This window comes from Phocoena sinus, chromosome 1 (assembly GCF_008692025.1).
Source record: "Phocoena sinus isolate mPhoSin1 chromosome 1, mPhoSin1.pri, whole genome shotgun sequence".
NCBI lineage: Eukaryota > Metazoa > Chordata > Mammalia > Artiodactyla > Phocoenidae > Phocoena > Phocoena sinus.
The window spans coordinates 56,649,681-56,675,486 of record NC_045763.1 but is presented as its reverse complement, the minus strand read 5'-3'; the positions used below and the strand labels follow the sequence as shown (position 1 = coordinate 56,675,486).

Sequence of the window (25,806 nt, the reverse complement as noted above, 5' to 3'; positions counted from 1 at the left end):
TTTTCACCATTTATCAAAAATGAAGGTAGGGCTTCAAGATGGTGGAAGAGTAAGATGTGGAGATCACCTTCCTCCCCACAAATACATCAGAAATACATCTACATGTGGAACAACTCCTACAGAACACCCACTGAACACTGGCAGAAGACCTCAGACTTCCCAAAAGGCAAGAAACTCCCTGGTGGGGGAAGTTTCGGAGCCATGGAGGAGAGCACAGTGACAGGGGTGCAGAGGGAAAAGCAGAGAGATTCCCACATGGAGGATCGTTGCTGACCAGCACTCACCAGCCCGAGAGGCTTGTCTGCTCACCCGCTGGGACGGGCGGGGATGGGAGCTGAGGCTCGGGCTTCAGTCAGATCCCAGGGAGAGGACTGGGGTCGGCTGCGTGAACACAGCCTGAAGGGGCTAGTGCGCCACAGCTAGCAGGGAGGGAGTCCGGAAAAAGTCTGGAGCTGCCAAAGAGACAAGAGACTTTTTCTTGCGTTTTTCTTTCCTGGTGCACGAGGAGAAGGGATTCAGAGCTCTGCTTAAACGAGCTCCAGAGACGGGCGCGAGCCGCGGCTATGAGCGCGGATCCCAGAGACGGGCATGAGACCCTAAGACTGCTGCTGCCGCCACCAGGAAGCCTGTGAGCGCTTGTTATCATTGGTGGATTTGTTTCTTGGTTTGGTTGCTCTCTTCTTTCTTTCTTATTACTTTTAATTTTTTTTTGATAATTATAATTTATTTTAATAACTTTATTTTATTTTTTCTTTCTTTCTTTCTTTTTTTCTACTTTTTATTCTGAACCGTGTGGATGACAGGGTCTTCATGCTCCAGCCAGGCATCAGGCCTGTGCCTCTGAGGTGGGAGAGCCGAGTTCAGGACACCGGTCCACCAGAGACCTCCTAGCTCCACGTAATATCAAACGGTGAGAATCTCCCAGAGATCTCCATCTCAACGCCAAGACCCAGCTCCACTCAACGACCAGCAGGCTACAGTGCTGGACACCCTATGCCAAACAACTAGCAAGACAGGAACACAACCCCACCCATTAGCAGAGAGGCTGCCGAAAATCATAATACGGTCACAGACACCCCAAAGCACACCACTGGACATGGACCTGCCCACCAGAAAGACAAGATCCAGCCTCATCCACCAGAACACAGGCACCAGTCCTCTCCACCAGGAAACCTACACAACCCACTGAACCAACCTTAGCCACTGGGGGCAGACACCAAAAACAATGGGAACTACGAACCTGGGGCCTGTGAAAAGGAGACCCCAAACACAGTAAGTTAAGCAAAATGAGAAGACAGAGAAACACACAGCAGACGAAGGAGCAAGGTAAAAACACACTAGACCTAACAAATGAAGAGGAAATAGGCAGTCTACCTGAAAAAGAATCCAGAGTAATGATAGTAAAGATGATCCAAAACCTTGGAAACAGAATGGAGAAAATACAAGAAACATTTAAAAAGGACCTAGAAGAACTAAAGAGCAAACAAACAGTGATGAACAACACAATAAATGAAATTAAAAATTCTCTAGAAGGAATCAATAGCAGAATAACTGAGGCAGAAGAACAGATAAGTGACCTGGAAGATAAAATAGTGGAAGTAACTACTGCAGAGCAGAATAAAGAAAAAAGAATGAAAAGAATTGAGGACAGTCTCAGAGACCTCTGGGACAACATTAAATGCACCAACATTTGAATTATAGAGGTCCCAGAAGAAGAAGAGAGAAAGAAAGGAACTGAGAAAATATTTGAAGAGGTGATAGTTGAAAAGTTCCCTAATATGCGAAAGGAAATAGTCAATCAAGTCCAAGAAGCGCAGAGAGTCCCATACAGGATAAAACCAAGGAGAAATAAGGCAAGATACACTTTAATCAAACTATCAAAAATTAAATATAAAGAAAAAATATTAAAAGCAGCAAGGGAAAAACAACAAACAATATACAAGGGAATCCCCATAAGGTTAAGAGCTGATCTTTCAGCAGAAACTCTGCAAGCCAGAAGGGAATGGCAGGACATATTTAAAGTGACGAAAGGGAAAAACCTACAACCAAGATTAGTCTACCCAGCAAAAATCTCATTCAGATTTGGCAGAGAAATTAAAACCTTTACAGACAAGCAAAAGCTAAGAGAATTCAGCACCACCAAACCAGCTTTACAACAAATGCTAAAGGAACTTCTCTAGGGAGGAAACACAAGAGAAGGAAAAGACCTACAATAACAAACCCAAAACAATTAAGAAAATGGTAGTAGGAACATATGTATTGATAACTACCTTAAATTGATAACCACCTGGAACAGGAGAGAAAGCCCAGAGATAAACCCACAGACACATGGTCACACTATTTTTGATAAAGGAGGCAAGAATATACAATAGAGAAAAGAGAGCTTCTTCAATCAGTGGTGCTGGGAAAACTGGAGAGCCTAGATGTAAAATTAGAACACTCCCTAACACCATACACAAAAATAAACTCAAAATGGATTAAAGACCTAAATGTAAGGCCAGACACTATAAAACTCTTAGAGGAAAACATAGGCAGAACACTCTATGACATAAATCACAGCAAGATCCTTTTTGACCCACCTTCTAGAGAAATGGAAATAAAAACAAAAATCAACAAATGGGACCTAATGAAACTTAAAAGCTTTTGCACAGCAAAGGAAACCATAAACAAGACGAAAAGACAACCTTCAGAATGGGAGAAAATATTTGCAAATGAATCAACGGACAAAGGATTAACCTCCAAAATTTACAAGCAGCTCATGCAACTCAATATCAAAAAAAACAAACAACCGGGCTTCCCTGGTGGCGCAGTGGTTGAGAGTCCGCCTGCCGATGCAGGGGACACGAGTTCATGCCCCGGTCCGGGAAGATCCCACATGCCGCAGAGCAGCTGGGCCCGTGAGCCATGGCCGCTGAGCCTGCGCTTCCGGAGCCTGTGCTCCGCAACGGGAGAGGCCACAACAATGAGAGGCCCGTGTACCACACACACACACACAAAAACCAATCCAAAAATGGGCAGAACACCTAAATAGACATTTCTCCAAAGAACATATACAGATAGCCAAAAAACACATGAGAGAATGCTAAGCATCACTAATCATGAGAGAAATGCAAATCAAAACCACAATGAGGTATCACCTCACACCAGTCAGAATGGCCATCATCAAAAAACTCTACAAACAATAAATGCTGGAGAGAGTGTGGAGAAAAAGGAATCCTCTTGCACTGTTGGTGGGAATGTAAATTGATACAGCCACTATGGAGAACAGTATGGCGTTTCCTTAAAAAACTAAAAATAGAACTACCATATGACCCAGCAATCCCACTACTGGGCATATACCCTGAGAAAACCTTAATTCAAAAAGAGTCATGTACCACAATGTTCACTGCAGCACTATTTACAATAGCCAGGACATGGAAGCAACCTAAGCGTCCATTGACAGATGAATGGATAAAGAAGATGTGGCACATACATACAATGGAATATTACTCAGCCATAAAAAGAAAAGAAATTGAGTTATTTGTAGTGAGGTGGATGGACCTAGAGTCTGTCATACAGAGTGAAGTAAGTCAGAAAGAGAAAAACAAATACCATATGCTGACACATATATATGGAATCCAAAAAAAAAAAAGGTTCTGAAGAACCTAGGGGCAGGACAGGAATAAAGACACAGACGTAGAGAATGGACTTGAGGACATGTGGAGGGGCAAGGGTAAGCTGGGGTGAAGTGAGAGAGTGGCATGGACGTATATACACTACCAAATGTAAAATAGATAGCTAGTGGTAAGCAACTGCATAGCACAGGGAGATCAGCTCGGTGATTTGTGACCAACTAGAGGGGTGGGATAGGGAGGGTGGGAGGGAGATGCAAGAGGGAGGAGATATGGGCATATATGTATATGTATAGCTGATTCACTCTGTTATAAAGCAGAAACTAACACACCATTGTAAAGCAATTATACTCCAATAAAGACGTTTTTACAAAAAATGGAAGAAAAATTAGTGTGAACTTATTCTACCAAATTTAAAAGTGTTCTTATTATAAAGCTACACATTTTTTTTAACGTAGTACCAGTTCAGGAATAGATAAGTCAAAAAGAAGATAAAAACTAGAAATAAACTAGGTGGATATAAACTTTTACTATATGTTAAAGTTGATATTTGAAATTAAATTATTTAACCAACTTACTAGCCAGCTAAGCTACCTGGCTAAAAACACCAGGGGAAATACTCTTGTCTGATATCATTTACGCAAGTAAATTCTAAGTGAATGAAAGATAAATGTTCTGTCAACGAATCTATAACAGATCTAGAAGAAAATATTTTTCTTCTCTTAGAGTAGAGAAGACATTTCTAAGAATATATACAAATTCAGATTTTTAGGAAAAATTAATATATTTGCTACAAAAAACTCAGAAAATTCTGCAGGTAGGAAAGTCATATTACTACCTTTTGCTAGTCTGTTATCTGATATTATCTGATTAAAATACATATATTTGTAAAATAAAAGAAAGTGTTTATAATCTTAATATGTAAAGAACTCTTACAAATCAATAAAAAAGATAAATGTCCTAAAAGGTATGTAGGCAATTCATAAAAGAGAGCGAATGGTTTTAGGAAAAGGTATGAAAAAGAATTCAATATCACCAGCTTTCAAACATGCATTCAATTAAAAATAACAATGAGGTTAGAGTGGGTTTTTTTCTGAACAAATTAGCAATTCTTTTAAAATATGAAAACATGTTTTTTCGGCGGGGAAAGAGTATTCTCAAGAACTGCTGAGCAGGAAGATGATTTGGCACCATGAAAAATGTGTTCACTCTTCTATCCAACTTTGCTCTTCTAGAAAAGCATCTTAAAAGAGCTAATTAAGGATGTGCACAAAGATTGACTTGTGCCTCACATCCACGCAGCTCTGTCTTCTCATCTCTTTTGGGTCTGAACTCAAATGCTTTTTTTCACAGTGAAGCCTATGCCACCCAATCTAAAATTGCAAGGACCCACATACTACTTATTCTCCTTCCCTTATATATTTTCCCCCATGGCACCTGCCATATCATGTGTTTTATTTTCTTATCTAGTTTTTATTTTTCTTTTCCCACTGAAATACGAGTTCTATATGGCAAGTATTTTTGTCTGTTTTGATCACTGCTCTGGCCAGGGACAGTCCTACATTTTATGGATCCTGACAAGCTCAAAATTTGAATTATTTTGGTATTGGCTGGATTTCTAAAGGTATTCCTAAAGGTAAGCCTGGGAATAATCGATACACTTTTACTTTTTTTGTAGTTCAAAGAGTTCATTCACTCATTCATTATGTTTTGCAGATTTATTGAAATGCAATTCACATACCATAATACTCACCCGTTTAAAGTATGCAGTTCAGTAGTTTTTAGCATAGTCAAAGAGTTGTGCAAACATTATCACAATCAATCTAGAACATTTTTATCACCTAAGGTAAGTTTGAACCACACTTTTCAGTTGATAGACATTCAAGTTGTTTCCTCTTTTTGTTTGTTTGTTTGACTTTTTGTTTTTTTATTAAGTTGAAATTTACCTACTACACAATTCACCTTTTTAAAGTGTACAGCCCAATGACTTGTAGTATATTCAAAAGCTGTGCAATCATCACGCTAATTCCAAATCATTTTCATCACCACAAGAAGAAACCCATACCCATGAGCAGTCATTCTTCATTACCCCTTCCCTCAGTCCCTGGCAACTACATGTCTACACTCTATTTCTGTTTATTCTGGACATTTCATATAAATAGAATTATATAATATATGGGGTTTTGTGACTGCTTTTTTTCCCACTTAACATGATGTTTTCAAGGTTCATACATGTTGTAGCATTTATCGACACTTCATCTCTTTTTATGGCTGAAAAATATTCCATTGTATGGATAGACCACATTATCCATTATCCAATCAGTTGATAGACGTTTGGATTGTTTCTACTTTCCAATTTGGGCTATTATGAATAATGCTGCTATGAACATTTGTATTCAAGTTTTTGTGTGATATATGTTGTCATCTCTCTTAGGTATGTGCCTAGGAATGGATTTGCTGGGTTGCATGGTAACTCAATGTTTAACATCTTGAAGAACTTCCAAAACTTTCTATAGTGGCTACACCATTTTATATCCCCACCAGCAATTTACAAGGGCTCTGACTTTATCCTTTCCTTGCTAAGACTTGGTATTGTCTGTCTTTTTGATTCTAGCTATCCTAGTGGATGTGAAGCCCATACTGGTTTGGATTTCCATTTCCCTGATGTCTAATGATGTTGAGCATCTTTTCATGTGCTTATTGGCCATTTGCACATCTTTGGCGAAATGCCTATTCGGAATCTGTGTCTGTTTTTCAACTGGGTTGTCATTTTACTTTTGAAGTGGGATGAGACGTCAGTGGAGCAGAGGGGTGACATGATCTGATTTACATTTTACAGGCTCACTCATGCTGCTCTGTTGAAACTAGCCTTAAGCGGGAAAAGGGCAAAAGCAGGGAACCAGTTAGGAGGTTAGTGCAATAACCCAAGTAAGACCATACTGTCTTGAACCACTAGCAGCAGCAAAGGTATGAGAAGTGCTTTGATTCCAGATACATTTGAAGCTAGAAGCAACACGATTTCCTGATGGAGTGCCTGGGGGATGTGCAGTAATGAGATGTTCTAAAACACTCCAGGTCTTTTGTTCTGGAGAACCGGGAATAATAGGAAGTGTCACGAGTTTTGATTTTGGACATGCTAAGTTTGAGATACCTATTAGGCATCCAAGTGGAGAGATGATGTTGGCAGTCAGATATACAATTCTGGGATTTAGAGAAGTCCGGGCTGGAGATTAACATGTGTGAGTCAGTTGCCTAGAAAAGGTAAAGCCATGAGGCAGCATGAGATAAGCAAGTCAGTGAGTGTAGATACAGAATAGGAAAGGTTTTTATTGAATAAATGAAAAGTTGACTCTTTGATGTATGTTTTACATATATGTGTGTTATCATTTTCTATTAACTAAACTTCAACTTAGGTTTGTGGGAAGGGTATTAATCCTGTAGCGACTTATGCCACTAATTAGCGCTCATAAATATGTTTTATGTGACACCTCGCATTCATCCCTCAAAGATGGGTCCCAAAAGTCCCATCTTCAAACAGCCTGTGTATCTGCCCCACAACCTTCAACTTCCCCTTATTGACAAGCTGCAGAAAAAGAGGAGATGAATGTTGATGCCAGTGTTTGTTGGGGACCCTCTGTTTCAGAGCCTTTAGCTAGGTGCTCTCAGAGTGACAGGAAACCTCCATGACATGAGAGACATGCGCAGGCAAAGTGGGTAGATTACAGAGGTGCTCCATAGCACACTGTGGGGACGTGGGCTATAGAGCATCAGCTTAGGTACCACTGTAAGACCCCATGGCAAATACTAAGTGTGGTACCTTGAGTAAATCAAACATCCAATTAAAACCTGCATTTAAATTTCATTTGACTCAATTCCATCAGCAGCAAGTGGGTTTCAGCAAGAGCATCGCCAAGGAACCGCAAATGGTGAGGCTGCAGGAGTGATGGTTAGAAGCGTTGGAGAATTCTGGATTTGTCAGAGGAACAAGCATACAGTTTTGGGAGGCAGGGCTGTAAGAATCATGAAACTTTACAGAATATGGTGATAAAATTTGTTTCTCAACTGCACAGGACATGAAAGTATTGAGGCAGAAGCATGGATGTGCATTTATGCTTTAAATTATTAAATGAAATAATTATGTAGCTAAGGTTGAATTGATGGTTTTATTGTTTAATTATTCTGAGGACAAAAAAAATGAATGAGCAACTTTTGATTTAGTAATATCTAATAATTTGGAAGTGTGAGAAACAGCTATAAATATCCAATTTCGGGACTTCCCTGGTGGTCCAGTGGATAAGACTCCACGCTCCCACGGCAGGGGGGCTCAGGTTCAATCCCAGCTCGGGGAAATAGATCCCACATGCATGCTGCAAGTAAGAGTCCGCATGCTGCAACTAAGAAGTCCACATGCCACAACTAAAAAGATCCTGCGTGTCTCAACTAAGGCCCGGCGCAGCCAAAATAAAATAAATATTTTAAAAAATTATCCAGTTTTGATAAAGAGATAAGTCAACAGTGAAGAGCTACTATGTGCCATGTCTTCAGTTGTGTTCTTTCCCAAGTGAGTAATCTCAAGATTAAGACCACTTTGCCTATATGCCCAGTATCGAAGATGAATCCTTGTTTCAAAATGGTCATCTATTAATTTTGCACTATGCCTGGTGACTACAGGGGAATGAACTGAAATTCATTTTCTACAATGTTATACTTTTAAAAAATGTGGGGAAAGTCTGGACATTTTAATTCTTTGCACCTTTATTTCTTTTTAAAAAACAGACGTTTGTTTCCTACTTCAGCAAAAACAAATGAGGACGAAACTTGACTGATAACCTAAATGGGAATTTTTAAGAGCCAGTGTAGGAAGAAAAGAAGAAAAGAACTTGCCAGTTATGATCACTGGATAACAGATAATACTTTTTATTTACATTTAGCTGACCAAAAAGACAGGCAAGTATTTTTTAAAAAAATCTCAAGACAGAAGATGCTATGTTTAAATAACAGGTACATGATTTCTCCAGACACATCCATTCTCAGCCCCCGACAAGGTCTCTCAATGCATCCAGTGTGCTTTTTCTAAACGAAAATTCTTATATACAAGCCCTTGGACCACAGAAGCTTCCTTGGGAACTATTTTTTCTTATGGGCATTTTACAGTGATGTTGGTATAACCAAATTTCTACTAAGAATTTAACTTTACACTTAGTTGGGCAATACAACGAAATATCTAGCTCAGTTTCTTTATAATCTAACTAACTGCCTCAATCCACCTGTGAAACATCAGATCTTCCCCAAATGCTCTGTGTATAAGGGGGACACGTTACTCCTTAAGCAGTACTTTACCTGTGTGCATTCTTCACTGTAGTGTACAAAATGACTCTTCAGAATATGTACAGCACTTTTTAAAAGTGTGGACTTTTTCTCTTTTCCAAAACAGCAAATTCTTGATTAACCATGTCCCACACAACCACCTTCAACCTTGGGATGTTAGCAAAGCTGTAACTAGGGACTCGATTCCTCCCGGTTACACACATTCTTGGACTACTTCTATCAACCGCAATAAATATGGGCTCAAAACTAGACAAATTCTCCAAGTTTAATTAAGATTATCCAAACAAAAACACCGGGGAAAGAAATCTGCTGGTCTCCTTTCCAAATATAATGCATCCCAAAGTAAAATATAGAAGTTTTAGTTTAATAATGTACATAAAAGTCTTTGTTCAAGTATAAATGACAAGCTTGATTTTAAAGGAAATCACCCTCTGGTGGCCTAGCTGGAGGAAGAAAAAAAAAAAGAAAGAAAGAAAATCATCCCCATCATATGTACATAATTGCATTCTAAAGCAATCTTGGGGACCTTGCACAGTGTTTGGGGTCACATGTCACTGCTCTACTCCAGGAACATGGCCACATGAAAGCAGATTGTAACTCATGAGTTATTATACACTGAGATTTTTGCATATAAGGTACTTCATGAGGCAGAATGGCATAAAGGACATTTAAATGCAGAACTTATATTCATCTACAGGAATAATATTTCCCAGTTGTGAACTAATTACTATACTTGGAAAATGCTAGCATCTTCATAAATATTTTGGTTAAATTATGGTGCAAAACCTGAATTTTGCAAACTTCGAAAAGGCACATTTTTGTGACATCTCCTAAGCATTTCTCTGAGAGCCTAAGGAATGCTATTAACTTCATGAAACATTTCACTCCCTAGAAGAGTCTTCACCAAGAAGATACCTCAGAGGTAAAGACTTCCTGAGGACTGTAAGAAAACTCTGTGGGTTCATAAGTGGAGGAAAAGAAACAACTATGAAATGTAGGACCAGCTGAGAACTCACCGTGAGGAACGGATGAAGTGTGATAGGCTTGCTTGCTCCTGGCCGAAAATATTACTGTCCTTCTATAAACTGCTGGAATGCTTTTTTCACTTTACTGTGGAACATTGCCATTTCTGCAAATGGGTTCCAAGGCATGCCCTTGTAAAAAGGCAGCTGCAGGGCTTCCCTGGTGGCGCAGTGGTTGAGAGTCTGCCTGCCGATGCAGGCGACGCGGGTTCGTGCCCCGGTCCGGGAAGATCCCACATGCCGCGGAGCGGCTGGGCCCGTGAGCCATGGCCGCTGAGCCTGCACGTCCGGAGCCTGTGCTCCGCAGCAGTGAGAGGCCCGTGCACCGCAAAAAAAAAAAAAAAAAAAAAAATGCAGCTGCAGCCCTGCGTGGTAACTGCACGAGGCTGGTATGGATGCGTTCCAGATGTGGGGAAGATGATCACAGTCATTCTTTCTGGGAAAGAGTATGAACCGACTGCTTTCTCTTTAAACATCACAAGATATCAGCTCTACTAAGAAAACTGATTGGTAGCAGTAGAAAGGCGGGTGATTTGGGAATATGAAGAACCCCGGGAGGTGGGGCAGACTAAGAGGAAGCCTCCGAGTCAGGAGAGGAGGCCAGCAAACATCACAGGTTTAATGGACCCCAAGGGCATTAGGGGATAGAGAGGGCTGCAAAAATTGAAGCAAGAAAGACCTTGTTCTTAGGAAGGGAGGTGGAAATTTACATTTTCCATCGTTCAAACTGTTGACACGACCCTGTTGCCAAGATCCAAAACTCAGGCAGGTTCCTTGAGTATTAAAGGACAGCTATGTGAGGGTTTAGCCTTCCTCAGAAGGCTTGGCCTCGTAACCCATGGTAGCATGATATTGTTTCTGTGGGAAAAGTGTTTCAAAGTATAAGCCAGTTGTTTGGAACATGATAGAGAATCTCTTCATAAGATTACTTACTTCTGGGCAACTCTTTATGTGCATTCTCAGTTTTAGAATGTAATCAACGTGCTTTGAATCTCCAAAATATATTCTATGGTGTATAGAAAACAAATGAACCTTTTATAAGGAATTAAAAAATGCCCAACATTGGGCTTCCCTGGTGGCGCAGTGGTTGAGAGTCCGCCTGACGATGCAGAGGACGCGGGTTCGTGCGCCGGTCCGGGAAGATCCCACATCCGCGGAGCGGCTGGGCCCATGAGCCATGGCCGCTGAGCCTGCGCGTCTGGAGCCTGTGCTCCGCAACGGGAGAGGCCACAACAGAGAGAGGCCCGCGTACCACACACACACAAAAAAAGCCCAACATTTGTGTTACAGAGATGAAACTTTTGTACCGTACATTCACATACAGCAATACTCCCTACTGACATTTATTACTTAAATGATACTAGGTGCTGCAGAATAAATGTCTCTGTTTCATACATATGGCAAATCCAATAATCTATCACTTCGATAAACCATTCCATTAGTAGGGAATAACTACAAATATTCTATATGCAAGTGCTTTATATCGTTCTAGAAATACAATCAAGAGGCAATGCTTTAGGGCTACACATTAAGGCTACCTTGGTTATTTAAAATGTGTATAAGCAACAAGGGCACTTTTGCAAAAGATAGTATAAATTAAACAGTATCTCCATCTTAGGAAAAGAGAAGCTATTACAAGCCAACTCCACATCGAAAATGGTATCTTACAACTTCCTGCTATTATTCTAATGCAGGACAGATTATTGCTCACAACTGCACATTTCAGAACACAAAGAAATTTTCATATTTTTGTTACCTTTTAAGCAAGGTGACATCAGAATAAAAACTTTTAAAATTAAGCTTTTCTTTTCTGTTAAAAGTAAAATTTATTACAATACAGTAAGTGTGTTATTAAAAATGCTGGTTAAAATTATAAAGTGTCTATATAATTTTTCTAATATAAATATTGGAAATAACTTTAACAGTTCTATACGTACATAGTACACTGAAAACATAAAATCATGCATAAGGCTGAAATATCACTTTGCATATTATCCTTTTAGGTATCACTCTTGTCTTCTCCTGCTCCCAGGATCATTCCAGAATATGAAGGGGTTACAAACTTCAAGGTTTCAGTGTTTTGAATGTATGTCTGTTATCACACATTAACAATGCTTTAAAATCACTGCTTACATTCTAATCACGTGGTTCTAGTTCCCATATTTCCCTTTCTCGATAGGCCTTGGACAAAAAGTTGAGCTAGAAAACCTGTGATTACAGGACCCAGCATGACATGAATTCTCAATGATTCATTTAAAAGTGGCATAAAGTGTTTTATATATATATATATATATATATATATATATATATATATACATATATATATATTTTAAAAGTCCTACAGGACATGAAAGACAAGTACATCACATGTAAATAAAATTAAGCAGCTCACCCTCTGCTTGCTTACTTGGCTCCACGTCTCTATAGGAAGGAGAAGCCGAGCCATGAAGAAGATAGGGCAAATCGGAACTGCTGGGAGTGTGTGTGTTTGGCGGGGCTGGTGAAGGTGGGTGGGCAGCAGCACAGGGAAGGAACTGGGGAGAAATGTCAGATTATGAAGGGAAATTAAACAGCGTTACTTATCCATTCTTCCCCATCTTGCTAAAGCAGGGGCCGGTTCCAGCCCAGCCTCCCTCCCCTGCCTCCCAGTGAGGGATCTGTCCCCCCAGCACTGTGAAGACAGCCACTGCCTTTCAGACAATGTGAAGCCATAGCTGTTCCCTACTGAGAACACTTCACAAATGTGAGGAACAGCCTATAAAGTATAGCTTTGGACATTTCATACATTCCAAGGACAGTCTGAAGTAGGCCTCAACACGAAGGGCAGGGGAAACAGTTTTTACAAGCAGCTAACGCCCAGAGAGGCTAAGGGGTTGAGCCAAGGGGAAGGCAATGCTTCTTCCTTCATGACAGCGCTTCTCAGACTTTAATGTGCCTGCGATTCACTTGGGGTCTCATCAAAATGTATTAGGTTGAGGATGGGGCCCCAGACGCTGCATTTGTAATAAGCTCCTATGGACCACGCTTCGAGATGCTGATGCTCTTGGTCTACGGACCACACTTGGAGAAGCAAGAGTCTGCAACATAAAGAGGGAGCCGCCTCTGTGTCTCTGGGCCACAGGTATATCTTGGAAGTCCTGGGCAGAGCTGAGACAGCCCCAGTGCTATGTGCCCACTCAAGCACATCCCCGGGCCAAAGGTGGAGATGCAGCACACTGAGTGAGCAACTGTCTACAAGACTGAGTTAACATATTTTCTGAGAGCACCATGACTCTATGAAAAGCTAAACAAATAACATAATTCAACTTGAGTAAATGGAGAGGTCTACTGGCTGGGAATAAAACTAACCTTTTCCCCATGTAGTCCTCCTTAAAGTGAACATGATTACAAAGGTATAAAGAAACAGTATATTAAATTTCATAGTAAAAGGCCACATGTGCACACATATACAAACAGTATGAATTCTAGGAAATTAAATGCATTTAATCAGAATAAAGCGCGTGCTACCACTGCTCCCAGCTAAAATCGTCTCCTCTTCCAAATACAAGGAAAAAACCTTGAATTGTAAGGAAAATCACTGCATTGCCTGCCAGCACCAGGCCACAGGCTCCCCACTTGATCTGAAACACAAAAAAAGAGGATTAAATCTTTACTTTCTTTATACTGTACTCTTTGCAAATCTGTTATTTCCTGCTTTAGAAACATCCAATGAAATATTACATAAAACTGCTAAAAGGCTTAATAATCTAATAGACAGGAGAGAGTGAACTGTTCAGTAATTAGTCTAATTACTTCGTGATGCTTATTAATTAAGTCTGGTATCATCCTTAACGTTTTCCCCATTAGACATAATTCTATACTTGTTTTCAGCAGACAATGACTGCCTTAAGTAAAATACATGAAGCAAGATTACAAAGGGTCCAATTACAATATTGGGTACTCAAAGTTCTGTATGTATTGCCTTCTTTCATGAAAATAGGAATTGGAGAGTTACGGATTGATTTGTTTCTTTTCTAGGCAAGAAAAGGTTTTAAATAATACTCTGCATGCAAATAAAAAGAGCTTTCCAGCAGGGCAGATAGTTTTCCAGAGGCACAGTTGGGGATGAGACTACCCTCTAGTGGACATTTTTTGTTTTAATTTAACAAATAGAAAACATCAATGAAAGTTTCCTCATAAAATGTGATGCAGTATTCGAAAGGTAAAAATAGAAATCTTTAGGGCAAAATTTAAGAAGTACTAGTCTAAGGCACAAGAAGAATAAGATAATGAAAATATGACATCTAAAACCTTCCATGCAGACTTCCCTGATGCCGCAGTGGTTAAGAATCTTGCCTGCCAACGCAGGGACGGGTTCGATCCCTGGTCCAGGAAGATACCACATGCCGCGGAGCAACTGAGCCTGTGCACCACAACTACTGAAGCCCATGCGCCGCAACTACTGAGCCCACGTGCTGCAACTACTGAAGCCCGCGCTCCTAGAGCCCATGCTCCGCAACAAGAGAAGCCACTGCAATGAGAAGCCCATGCACTGCAATGAAGAGTGGCCCCTGCTGGCCGCAACTAGAGAAAAGCCTACGTGCAGCAACGAAGACCCAACACAGCCAAAAATAAATTTTAAAAAAACAAAAAACAAAAAGACTTCCACGCTTCTGTTATCTAGACAGAGTTCAAACTGGCCTGGCATTCCAGACCCTTCCCAGTCAGGCTTCCCCAGCCTTTCTATCCTCAATCTCAATCCCTCCCTTTTTGCTCCATCATATTGGACTGCTCTTTATTCCACGTACTGCATTTTTGCACTCGGGTGCCATTCCATACAATAGCCTTCCCTACTCTACACAGAACATTATTTATCCTTAGAGGCCACATCAAATGCCAGTTGTAATTTCTCTCTTCTCGGTGCTCCTATGGCTTTCTGATCATGTTTTAATGAGCACGCTTGGTATATTTATAGTACACTTGCCCATCAGGCAAGTTTCTGTGCTCTTTGAGAACAGAGACAGTATCTGGTTCTTATTCTTAGTGTCCTATAAATAGCATATGCTCCAAAGATGTTTACTGCATGAATAAATAACACTTGTGCAGATCTGATATTCAATGCCCCAAGTAAGAGTTTCATGAAGTTGAAACAGTATGTAATTGGGGGAAATAAAAGCAAATAGTATGAAAGACAGTGAATGTCAAAGGACTGAATAAATTATACCCATAATGTGTATTTCAGAGACAAAAAGAAAATTTTCGTATTTGATATCGATGAAATAAAGTGCATATTTTATGTCAAGACAAGAAAAAATTAAACATAAAATTTTTCTCTGCCCGTTTGGGCCTCCTCCCTCCCCTTCAGTGTGTACTGTACATCTACATTAACCAGACTTCCTTCGGAGATAACGTTCCTTCTTAATCTCATAAAGGGTCACAACTGCTTAGGAGATAACCTTCCTTCTTAATCCTGTAAGGGGCACGATTACCCATAACCCACTACTTACTTGATACATGCCAATCTGGATTGCATAAACTGTCACTAGTACGTCATTTGATATATAACCATTTGTCTCTAAAACTTATGTAACTGTGCTTTGATCTCTAACATGTGGAACAGTCGTCTCCTGGGTTATAATCCTCAGGTCGGCTCAAATAAAATTCTCCATTTCTTTTTTAGGTCGATGATTGATTAGTTTTTTCTTCAACAATATGAAGATGTCATCTTATTCACTGTATCGCTTAGTAGCTGTACAGTTGTCCCTCAATATATGCCTATTGTGTTGAGGATTGTGTCTATGATCCTATTTGCAGGAGAAGAATTTGATATGTTGTGATTTATAATAAGAATTCGGTCTTTGTCCCCATTTCTTGCACAGAGCTTCTAAAACCCATGGAATTTCCTAAGTGATGAGAGTGGTAAAGGTGACTTTTTTTATGTGAATGAGGTAACTTTGGAAAGCACCTAAGGATGGAAGCCGGTTGCAGGAGGAGACAACCATGTGACTAGACAGTTAGAACTTTCAGTCCCACCCCCAACCTCCAGGGAGAGGGGGCTACGGGACTGGAGGTTGACTCGATCTCCAATAGCCAATGGTTTGATCCATCATGCCTGTGTAACGAAGCCTTCATAAAAACTCAAAAGGATAGGATTCGGAGAACTTCCAGTTGATGATTTGCTGCTTTGGGGAAAGTGGTACCCTCAGAGAGGTCATGGGAGCTCCATGGTCTTTCCCCACACCTTGCCCTATGCATCTCTACCATCTGGCTGCTTCTCAGTTATATCCTTTTACAACAAACTGGGAATCCAGTGAGTAAATGGGTTCCCTGAGTTCTAACAAATTAATCGAACCCAAGGAGGGGGCCATGGGAACCCCTGATTTATAGCCAGTCAGTCAGAAGCACACGTAACAAGCTGAACCTGTGACTGGCATCGGAAGAGGGAGGCAGTCTTGCGGGACTGAGCCCTGAACCAGTGGAATCTGCTGTTATCTCTAGGTAGACAGAGTCAGAGTTGAGCACAACTGTAGGACACCCAGCTGGTGTGGAAGAATTGCTCCTCAGTGGTGTGGGGAACAACCCCCCGAACCACACACACACACACACACACACACACACACACACACACACACACATTGGAATTAGGTGATCAGGACCCCTTTTGATATTGACTTTGGAACTAGAAGAGTATTGCTATAGTAGTCTCTGGATGGCCCTACAATAAAAGGTAAGGATTTCAGAACAATTCTAGAAAATAGCTTACAGTAGAAAAAGCAAGAAATCACCTGGTCTGGCTAAAAGTTGTAAGAGAAACAAAGAAAGCATTCTGCAAACATGGGCAAGATACTGACAGGTGGCTCTAAGGTGGGGGAATAGAGAAACTAAAAATATGCCTGGCCTTGAGGCTTAAGTCAAAGCAGGGGAAATGAAATTTGTGGTTCCAGACACAGGCCTGTGGAGTAAACTCAGCAATAACTGGGCAAAACAATAGACAACAGAACTTACCACGGCCACACGAGCAAGAATAACAGGAAATCCAAAGGCAGAAACAACAATTCCGGTAGTGAAAAAATAAGCCAGTTCCCGACAGGCACTACTTGTTGCATCGGAGTCATACGTTGCTCGTTTGGCAATGAAATAGGGGATGGGAGAGATGGCATGGAATATCAGGACAAACAAGGGCCAGTAAACACTGTTGGTTGCACCCAGAAGAAACCCAAAAGGAAAAGTTACAGTTACATCATAATTAAAGATATATTACTGTTTCAAAGTTAATATTACTTTAAATGTCTAGGTCAACGATTATTTTCATTTGTCACTATTAATACATGAGATGATTTCTACCAGGAACAGTTAAGAAGCAGCGATCATTAAAAATTACTAGTCCATTAATCTGCAGATAACTTATATTGTGTTAAGAAACAACTACATAATGTAAAATCTAGAATCTTTATTACTTTCTGTATTATTGAGCTGTCATTTCTTTAGGGACAGAATCTTAACTTAGTCATCTTTGCTTCCCCTATAGAACATAGCACAGGGCCTTGCACATGCTAATTCAATAGAGATCTTTTGAATGCACGCAGGTGGAAACTTTCACTTGCTTGGAATAAAACCCAGATTCCTCGCCCTGGCCTACAAAGCCTCACATGATTTGGCCAATTTCTTCCATTCATTCTGTGCCATCTTCCCTTCATTCGCTCAATCTGTAGCCACACCAGCCTTTCTGTTTCTTAAACACTCCCTCTGCCTGAATGCCCTCCCCTGACTCATCAAGCCTGATAAGCTTATTTATCCACCAAGTCTCAGCTTAAAGACAACCTCTTCTATGCAGCCCTCCCTGACTCCCTGACTCTCCCAGGGAAACTCAGATTTACCTTCTCAAAGCTCTCACTGTACTTTGTACACTCTCTACTAGAGCTGTCAGCTTACTGACTGGACTGTTTACCTGTCTCTCACTCATAACTAGAACTGTAAACTCCTTGAGGACAGGACTGTGTCTCTTCATTCTTGTGTCACCAGCTGGTCCAGAGGAGGTTTTCAATAAATGCTCATTAAATGAATACATCAATTTTAAACAGAGCTTTGGTCTGCACAAATACAAGTGACCCAGGAAGGGACTGGGTTCATAATTTGGACTTCATTAACTCATCAGTTAGAGCTTGGTGCTAAACTGACCAAACTCCCTAATACCCGTACTAACAGTGACAAAGACACACAAAAAATAGTTCTTTTGGAAATGATAACTCACCCATAATCCTCTAAGGCACATCCCAGCATAAGAAAAGTCAGCCCAATAGCCCCACTGAAGGATAATGCCACAAGAGCTGTGAAAAATAAAACCAAGAGTTATAGGTCCCCGTGGCTGTCAGGGACTGGGGGTGGGGGGAGAGGAATGGGGAGGGACTCTTTTGGGGTTGATAAAATGTCCTGGAATTAGAAAGTAGTAATGGTTGCACAACCTCGTGAATATACTAAAACCCACAGGATTTTACACTTTAAAAAGGTTAATTTTATGTCACGTGAATTATATCTCGATTTTAAATGTTTTAATAAAAAAAAGAATGCAGTGATTTACTTATTTCATTGGTTAATGTTACATTTGACTGGCAAATGACCACCTACGTGCATCATTTTTAAATCATCAGGTGGCGAAAGAGCTCAAGCCTTTCCAGTACTCAACCCCTATCTAACGTATGAACTCCCTCTATATTTGTCCCAAGAGCCAGCCAGCCAGTCGATACAACTCCACTGAAGGGAAACTCACTACCACTGAGGCAGGTCATTTCATTCTGATAGTGTTTAAATGCTGAAAACCCTTTTTCCTTAAATTGAACCCCAAACTGCCTCCTAGCAATATATACGCTTTGATCATTGTGCCCTCCAAACCACAGTGCTTCAAGTATTTGAAGATTGGCGCTTCCCAATTAGTGTCCCCTGAATATTTATTCCCTGCATCTGTTACACCAATCTTTGAGGAGGCAGGACCATTCTTGTTTTGTCCACTGCTGAGTGGGAGACGGAATGTGAGTTGTTAAAAAATCTTGAGCTCTGAGTCACCAACATGGGTTCAAATCTTAACTCTGTCACTGACTGGTTGTGTGACCTTGGGTAGAAGGTGAACCTCTTTAAATCCAATTTTTCACCTGTAAAATGCGAATCATGGTGCCACCTTATTAGGGAGTTTATGGGAATCAAATGAGATAATCTATGTAAAGTGCTTGGATGTGCTTTGATACAGGTAGCAATCCAAAGCACAGGACACTGAATTATCCAAATATTCCTCTGAAAAAAACCCATAATACTCAAAATTAGTCACTGACTAAACTAATTAACATTTTGATTGCTTCCTTTTACTTTAAAGGCAATTTGGGGAGACTTTTATAGGAAGATACCAAGGTGATTTCAAAACATCTGGGAGTATACAGATGGTAGGGGACAAGGAAGCACTGTCAGTTTTATGTACTTTTCCATTTAGCACATGTCACTTTTGGAAAAAAAAAATGTACAAAAGTAACTTGTCCCGTATTGTTTCATTACAGATGACCTTCTCCTCATTGGCTTTGTCCCCTGCCTGTGACTGATCACCTGCACTACGCTGTCCCCCGGGAGAGCATTCAAAGCTAGGAATCATAGATCTCTTCCTTCTGTTCTGGGACACCAGTCACTCAAAGGTCACAACTATATCGCCAGTGGATGCTCTTTACCCCCCTTTTTCTTTTTCAGGAATTGCATCCTCGGCCATCTCTTAAACTTGGAGCTAACCAGGAATAGAATTTCATCTCTCTTGTCACTTTACACTCTTGCTGGGACATTGCATTCAACCCAAAGCTCCCTGGTACCACAAGGACCCAGCTACATCTGAGGCTGCAGCCCAGAGCAGGTTCTAAGAGCTTGGCCTGCACCTCCAACTCCAATCTGGACTTCTGTGGGTAGCCAACAAGGACCTCAACTTCAACATGTGTAAAACTGAAACATCCCCACCTTCTCCTCCCAAACACACACTTCTTCCCTTTGAAGGTTCTATCTTCAAAGACCGACACCAACCCTACACTCCGTTTTCTAGAAAATCAGTAAGTCAAGGTGACTCAGTCTCCCAGACCTCACTCAAACACACTGCTAAAGACTGAGTGATTGGGCTTCCCTGGCGCTGCAGTGGTTAAGAATCCACCTGCCAATGCAGGGGACATGAGTTCGAGCCCTGGGCCAGGAAGATCCCACATGCCACGGAACAACTAAGCCCGTTCCCCACAACTACTTAGCCTGCATTCTAGAGCCCGCGAGCCACAACTACTGAAGCCCACAGGCCTAGAGCCGGTGCTCTCCAACAAGAGAAGCCCACGCACAGCAACAAAGACCCAACTCAGCCAAAAATAAATAAATAAATAAATATTTTTAAAAAAAAGACTAAATGATTGTGTCCCTCCCCCCAAATTCATATATTAAATCCTAAAGTCCAATGAGATGGTGTTAGGCGGTGATAAGGTCATGAAGGTGGAGTCCTTGTGAATGGGATTAGTACCCTTATAAAAGGGACTCCATAGAGCTTCCTTGCCCCCTCTGCCATGTGAGGACACAGCAAAAAGATGGCTGTCTAGGAACCAGGAAGCAAGTCTTCACCAGACAACAAATCTGCTGGCACCCTGATTTTGGAGATTCCAGCCTCTAGAACTAAGAAATAAATGTTGTTTAAGCCACCCAGGTTATGGTATTTTTGTCCTAGCAGTCCTAAAGGACCAAGACAACCACCTCTTCTCTTGTGCCCCCAGCTACTGTCCCCGTGAAGACCCTCATCATCTCATGCCTGCCTTCATCTCATAACTCTGCCAATCCATCGTCCACACAGCAGACAATGATGTCTCAAATACATAAAGCTGGTGTCACCCCTTCACAGTTGCTTTCACAGCCTATGAGTTGTTCTAGCACTGGAGGCGCACCTCTGCCATTGTTCTAGCACTGGAGGCGCACCTCTGCCACTGTTCTAGCACTGGAGGCGCACCTCTGCCATTGTTCTAGCACTGGAGGCGCACCTCTGCCACTGTTCTAGCACTGGAGGCGCACCTCTGCCATTGTTCTAGCACTGGAGGCGCACCTCTGCCCCGCGACACATGCTCTCTCCACTTGGAATAAACTCTGCCCTCACCCCATCCTTTGCCAGGTGAAGCCTTACTGATCTTTTTAGATTCAGGTCAAGAATTGCCTCTTTTGCGAAAGTGGTCCCCTTCCTCCCTGGAGCAGGGTTCAATAATCCCATCTGTATTAATTTCCTAGGGCTGCTATTAATAATGTACCACAAACCGGGTGGCTTAGAAGAACAGAAATGTATTCTCTCACAGTTCTAGGGGCTTGACGCCTGCTCCCTCTGAAGGCTCTAAAGGAAGACTCCTTCCTTGCCTCTTCCTTGCCTCTTCCTAACTCCTGCAATCTCTGGTCCTCCCTGGCTTGCAGTTGCATCGTTCCAATTTGTGCCTCTGTCTTCATATGGTATTCTTCCTATATGTCTCCATGTCCAAATTTCCCTTTTCTTATAAGGACACTAGTCCTTGGGTTAGAGTCCAACTAATCCAATATCATCCTAACTTGATTACATCTGCAAAGACCCTATTTCCAAATAAGGTCAAATTCACAGATACTGGGGAGCTAGAGCTTGAACATATTTATTTGGGGGACACATTCAACCTACAACGCCATCTTTGTGCTCCTTAGACATTTAAACAGTAACAATTATTTCCAGCTCTGTCAAACAACAACTTCTCATTTATCTTTTTATTCCAAGCCTCAGGCATACAGTAGTCCCTCTTTAAAAGTTGAATAATCTGCAAAAAGCTTCCTTTCCTTAGTCCTTTTCCATTTCATAGCCTATCTTCCTTGTTACTGTGTCACAATTTCTAACACATTCACACATAAACGTTATTATGTGATAGTTTCCGGGCATGACTAAACACAGTGTAGTGCTGATACTTGTCATCTGCTTTCTGCATTGGCTTCAAATGGATATATTTCACAATGGACACTATCCAAGTAAATCATGTTTACTAAATTAATGCCGAATATAAAAGTCAGCCAGAAATAATTTTAAAATGTGTCTGCTACTAACAGTTTCACACTCAGCTAAATTTCATAGTGAATACACACATGTGTACAAAGACACCCATACGCATGTTTACAGCACATGTTGATTAACTGGAGAGGGAAGATCTTTGCGTACAAATATCAAGGATAGGAACTCCCACGTGGAAAGAGTTATGCTACTCTATTCAAAAGATGAGAAATCTAAGGGTGTCCTACCAAACCAACAGGAAGCCTTCCAATAGCCTCTCCTACAATTGCCATTCCCCATTCCTCTGAAGGCAAATAGATGAGGGAACTGGTGTTCTTGGTACCCCTTTTTAAATCAACTGCCCCATTCAAAAATACGTACTGCACAAAGACCTACTGTATAGCACAGGGAACTATATTTAATACTTTGTAATAACCTATAAGGGAAGAGAATCTGAAGAATACATAATATACATATATATACATATATATATATATATATGAATAGCTGTGCTGTAGACCTGAAACTAACACGGTATTGTAAATCAACTACACCTGAATTTTAAAAAAAGTCCTGCACAAACACTACCTTCTTGTCTGTCCATAAATGAATAAAGGCTGATGAAAGCAGCGATAAAATTCCACCTAATCTACTCTCCACAATTAAGACAAATACAGCATTTCAGGGCGCTTTCCGCTGACACTCGCCTGCAGCCAACTCTGCCTAGTTGGAAAAATCATCGGGAACAACAGATTTAAGTGCCCCGATGCCGACACGATGGCTCCTCTGGAAGAAACGGGAAACTCGGCGAAGCGGCAGGAAAAGGGAGGAGAGGCATTAGGGTGGACATGTCAGGAAGTGAAAGCCCAGTTTAAAACTCGGCAGAGGAGGGGGTGAGGGTACGCTCCCAGGAAGGTGATGCCCCCGGGGTTAGACGGGGTCTTCCAGGGAGAGACTGCTCCCGGCGAGGGCTCCGCCTGCAGCGACCCGGACACTCCGGGCGAAACGTGAAGGCCAGTATCCTTGCAGAAAAAGGGTTGAGGTTCCCCAAAACACGTCTCCACCCGTACCCCAAGGGGTGAAGGAAGCAGGCGAGCTGCTTCCCACCGGGAAAGGAGGGAAGGGTGGCAGGTCTGAGGGAGGCCGTTCCCCACCCACGCGCTGAAGGCGCAGCTCCAGCCTCATCCCAGAGCCGAGGCGGCGATCCCACGGCAGGACCAGCGAGCCGAGGACCTCGGATGTACCTTTAACGCCCGCCATGTCTCCCGAGCTGGGGCCGCGGCTGCTTCCGGCTTCTTGCCACGGCCCCTGCCCCCGCCCAGGCCCGGTCCATGGCCGTACTTAGGGTGCCGAGCCCGCCCCGCCACGCAGAGCTCCGCCCCTGCCGAGCCAGATCTCCCCCGTCCCCGCCGCTCAGAACCCCTCCCCTGCCGGTTCCTATAGATCGTCCCCACGGCTCAGCCACCCAGAGCCCCGCCCCCGCTGGTCTCCACCCCCGCCACTCTGAACCCGCCCCTGCCGGTCTCGATCGACTGTCCCCCAGGCCCAGCCACTCAGAGCCCCGCCCCTGAGGCTCCCGATCTCCGCCTCCCACCCCCCTGCCCAGCCACCCAGAGCCCCGCCCCTGCCGGTCCGAGCCCGCCCCCGCCACTCAGAGCCCCACCCCACCCCGCAGAACCCCGCCCCTACCCCGGTCACGCTGATAGGCTTGCCACGCAAACCCGCTTTCTCTTCGTAGCCGCGACTTTGCTCCACCAGCTCTCCTGCTAGGTCATAAGCGTCTGCATAATCCCGGAACTGGCCCCACGCTCCTCTCTTCCATCTGTGGCTGGGACCCTGGCTCCGCCGAACCGCTAGGTACGCGGGCCCAGACGCTCCCGCACAGCCCACTCGGGACGCGTCCAGCACGGCGCGGAAGGAATCTCTGCGTGAGGGTGGAGAAGATGGAGAGAGGACTCGGAAAATTACAGTCGGTAGAGGAGGAAGGAATACCCTCTTACTCTGGCATTACATTCTCCAACCCTAGCGTGCGTTTGTGTGCCTGTCTGCGTTTACGTAGCTGTGGCTATGGCGGAGGTTGGGATGGGGACACCAGAGAAGAGGCCCCAAAGATCCCGTTTGTCTGGCCTTGCCTTGCTTAATACCACCTTGAGCACTTTTCGAGCACTAGCGTTTTCTTCGTTACACCCTGGTGTATCTATAGAGACAAAAACCAATAAGCTGTTTTGAGTCTGAGGCTTTCATGAACCTTTAAATAAATAGCTATTATTTTTATCCTTGGGGCCTCAAGGTCTGTAGGTAACCAAGGCCAGTTTAGACTTCAAAGGGCCATTTCGTATTTTTCTTACAGGAACAGAGAGTTCTCTTGGTGGATACAATCTGCAAGAGACGTTAAATACTATCTGGTCCAAGCGCTTCATTTTACCTTTACAGAAAGAGGCTCAGAAGGGACAGGACTTGCCTGCTTCACACAGCTCTTTGGAGAAGGTTGGATTATGGGCCACTCATCTCTTATTCTAGCTGAGAAACCCTCCACCTTATGGTGCTGCGCCCCTTCTATTGCTTTTTCTTAATTTTCAACAGGACTGAAAGATAAAGGGGTTCATGGGAATCCAGGTTCCCCTGACTGTTTAAGTACAAATTCTCACCACCAGCACCTTTCAGGCTCCCTGCTCGGTTCCCTTCCCTTTTTCAAAACTGTACACTGAGCATATTATTGTCTCAACACAACGTTTAATTACTTGTGAATTTATTTTTCTAGCTCCTCCCATTTCTCCTCATAGATGGAAAGTACACTTATTAAAAACTGTGTTGCTCTGAGGGTTGCCAGAGGAGAGGGGCGTGTGAAGTGGGGAAAACAGGTGAAGGGGATTAAGAGGTACAAATTTCAGGTTAGAAGATAAGTCATGGGGATGTAGTATACAGCATAGGGAATATAGTGAATAACACTGTACTTTGTATAGTGACAGATGGTAGCTAGACTTATGGTGATCTTTACTATGTTGTACACCTGAAATTAATACAATATTGTAAGTCAATCATACTTCAATTTTAAAAATTAAAAAAAAACTTTATCATACACCCATGTATGTACCACCAAGACTTAGAAATACAATATCATATATACAGTTGAAGACTCCTGTCATCCCCTCTCAATTCTATTCCACTCCTATCCTCTAAAGAGGTAACTATTCTTAATTTATAATTCCCATACATACTTCTATCCTTTTATAATATAAATGTATAAAAAAATTGTCTTGCACATGATTACATTTTGTATAGATGGCATCATACATGCTTCTATAATTTGTTTTTTCCCTCAACACTGTTTTTGAGATATATTGATAGTGATATAGAAAACTCTAGTTAATTCATTTTAAGTGCTGTGTAACATTCCATTAAATGACTATACCAGAAAACAAACAAACAAAACTGTGTTGCTAATCCCTGGCTCACTGCAGAGCTTGCAGATCCAGAATTACACTGCATTCTTTACTTTGTAGCCGGCAATCTATTCAGGGTCATTGAGAACTTCTCTTTCCCCATGTTGAGTTAAAGCACTCAGGGGAAAGTGCCTACCACCCAAACCCTGGAAGCCTGGGTTTTTGCTCCCATAATGAAGTACTAAACTGCACTCATGAGAAAGACTCTCCTTAATTGATGATTTTCCATGGGGTCAAATCTCCCATTTCCCCTTCCATTCCCAATCACCCAGCAGGTGTCTAGAAAGCCATACGTAAGGGTTTGCTGAAGCCTTCCATGTCAGCCTGAGGTCAGTCCCGTGGAAGGGAAATGATTTTGGAGAAAAGTGACATTACTTCAGAGG

General features: G+C 42.2%; 1 protein-coding gene across 2 annotated transcripts; it reads right to left on the bottom strand.

The window, feature by feature from the left end:
* Window positions 1-8,512: 8,512 nt before the first annotated feature.
* LEPROT lies at window positions 8,513-23,309 on the bottom strand. Of its 2 annotated transcripts, none has more exons than XM_032652838.1 (4): window positions 23,225-23,309; window positions 18,192-18,267; window positions 16,946-17,132; window positions 8,513-13,581 (listed from the first exon to the last, which is right to left on the bottom strand). In XM_032652838.1, the coding sequence occupies exons 1-4, from the start codon at window positions 23,238-23,240 to the stop codon at window positions 13,465-13,467; spliced, it is 396 nt and encodes a 131-aa protein (XP_032508729.1). In that variant the 5' UTR covers window positions 23,241-23,309; the 3' UTR covers window positions 8,513-13,464. The 2 variants fall into 2 exon arrangements, with proteins under 2 accessions (XP_032508729.1, XP_032508722.1); XM_032652831.1 differs by having other exon boundaries at window positions 23,135-23,255.
* Between the last annotated feature and the right edge of the window lie 2,497 nt (window positions 23,310-25,806).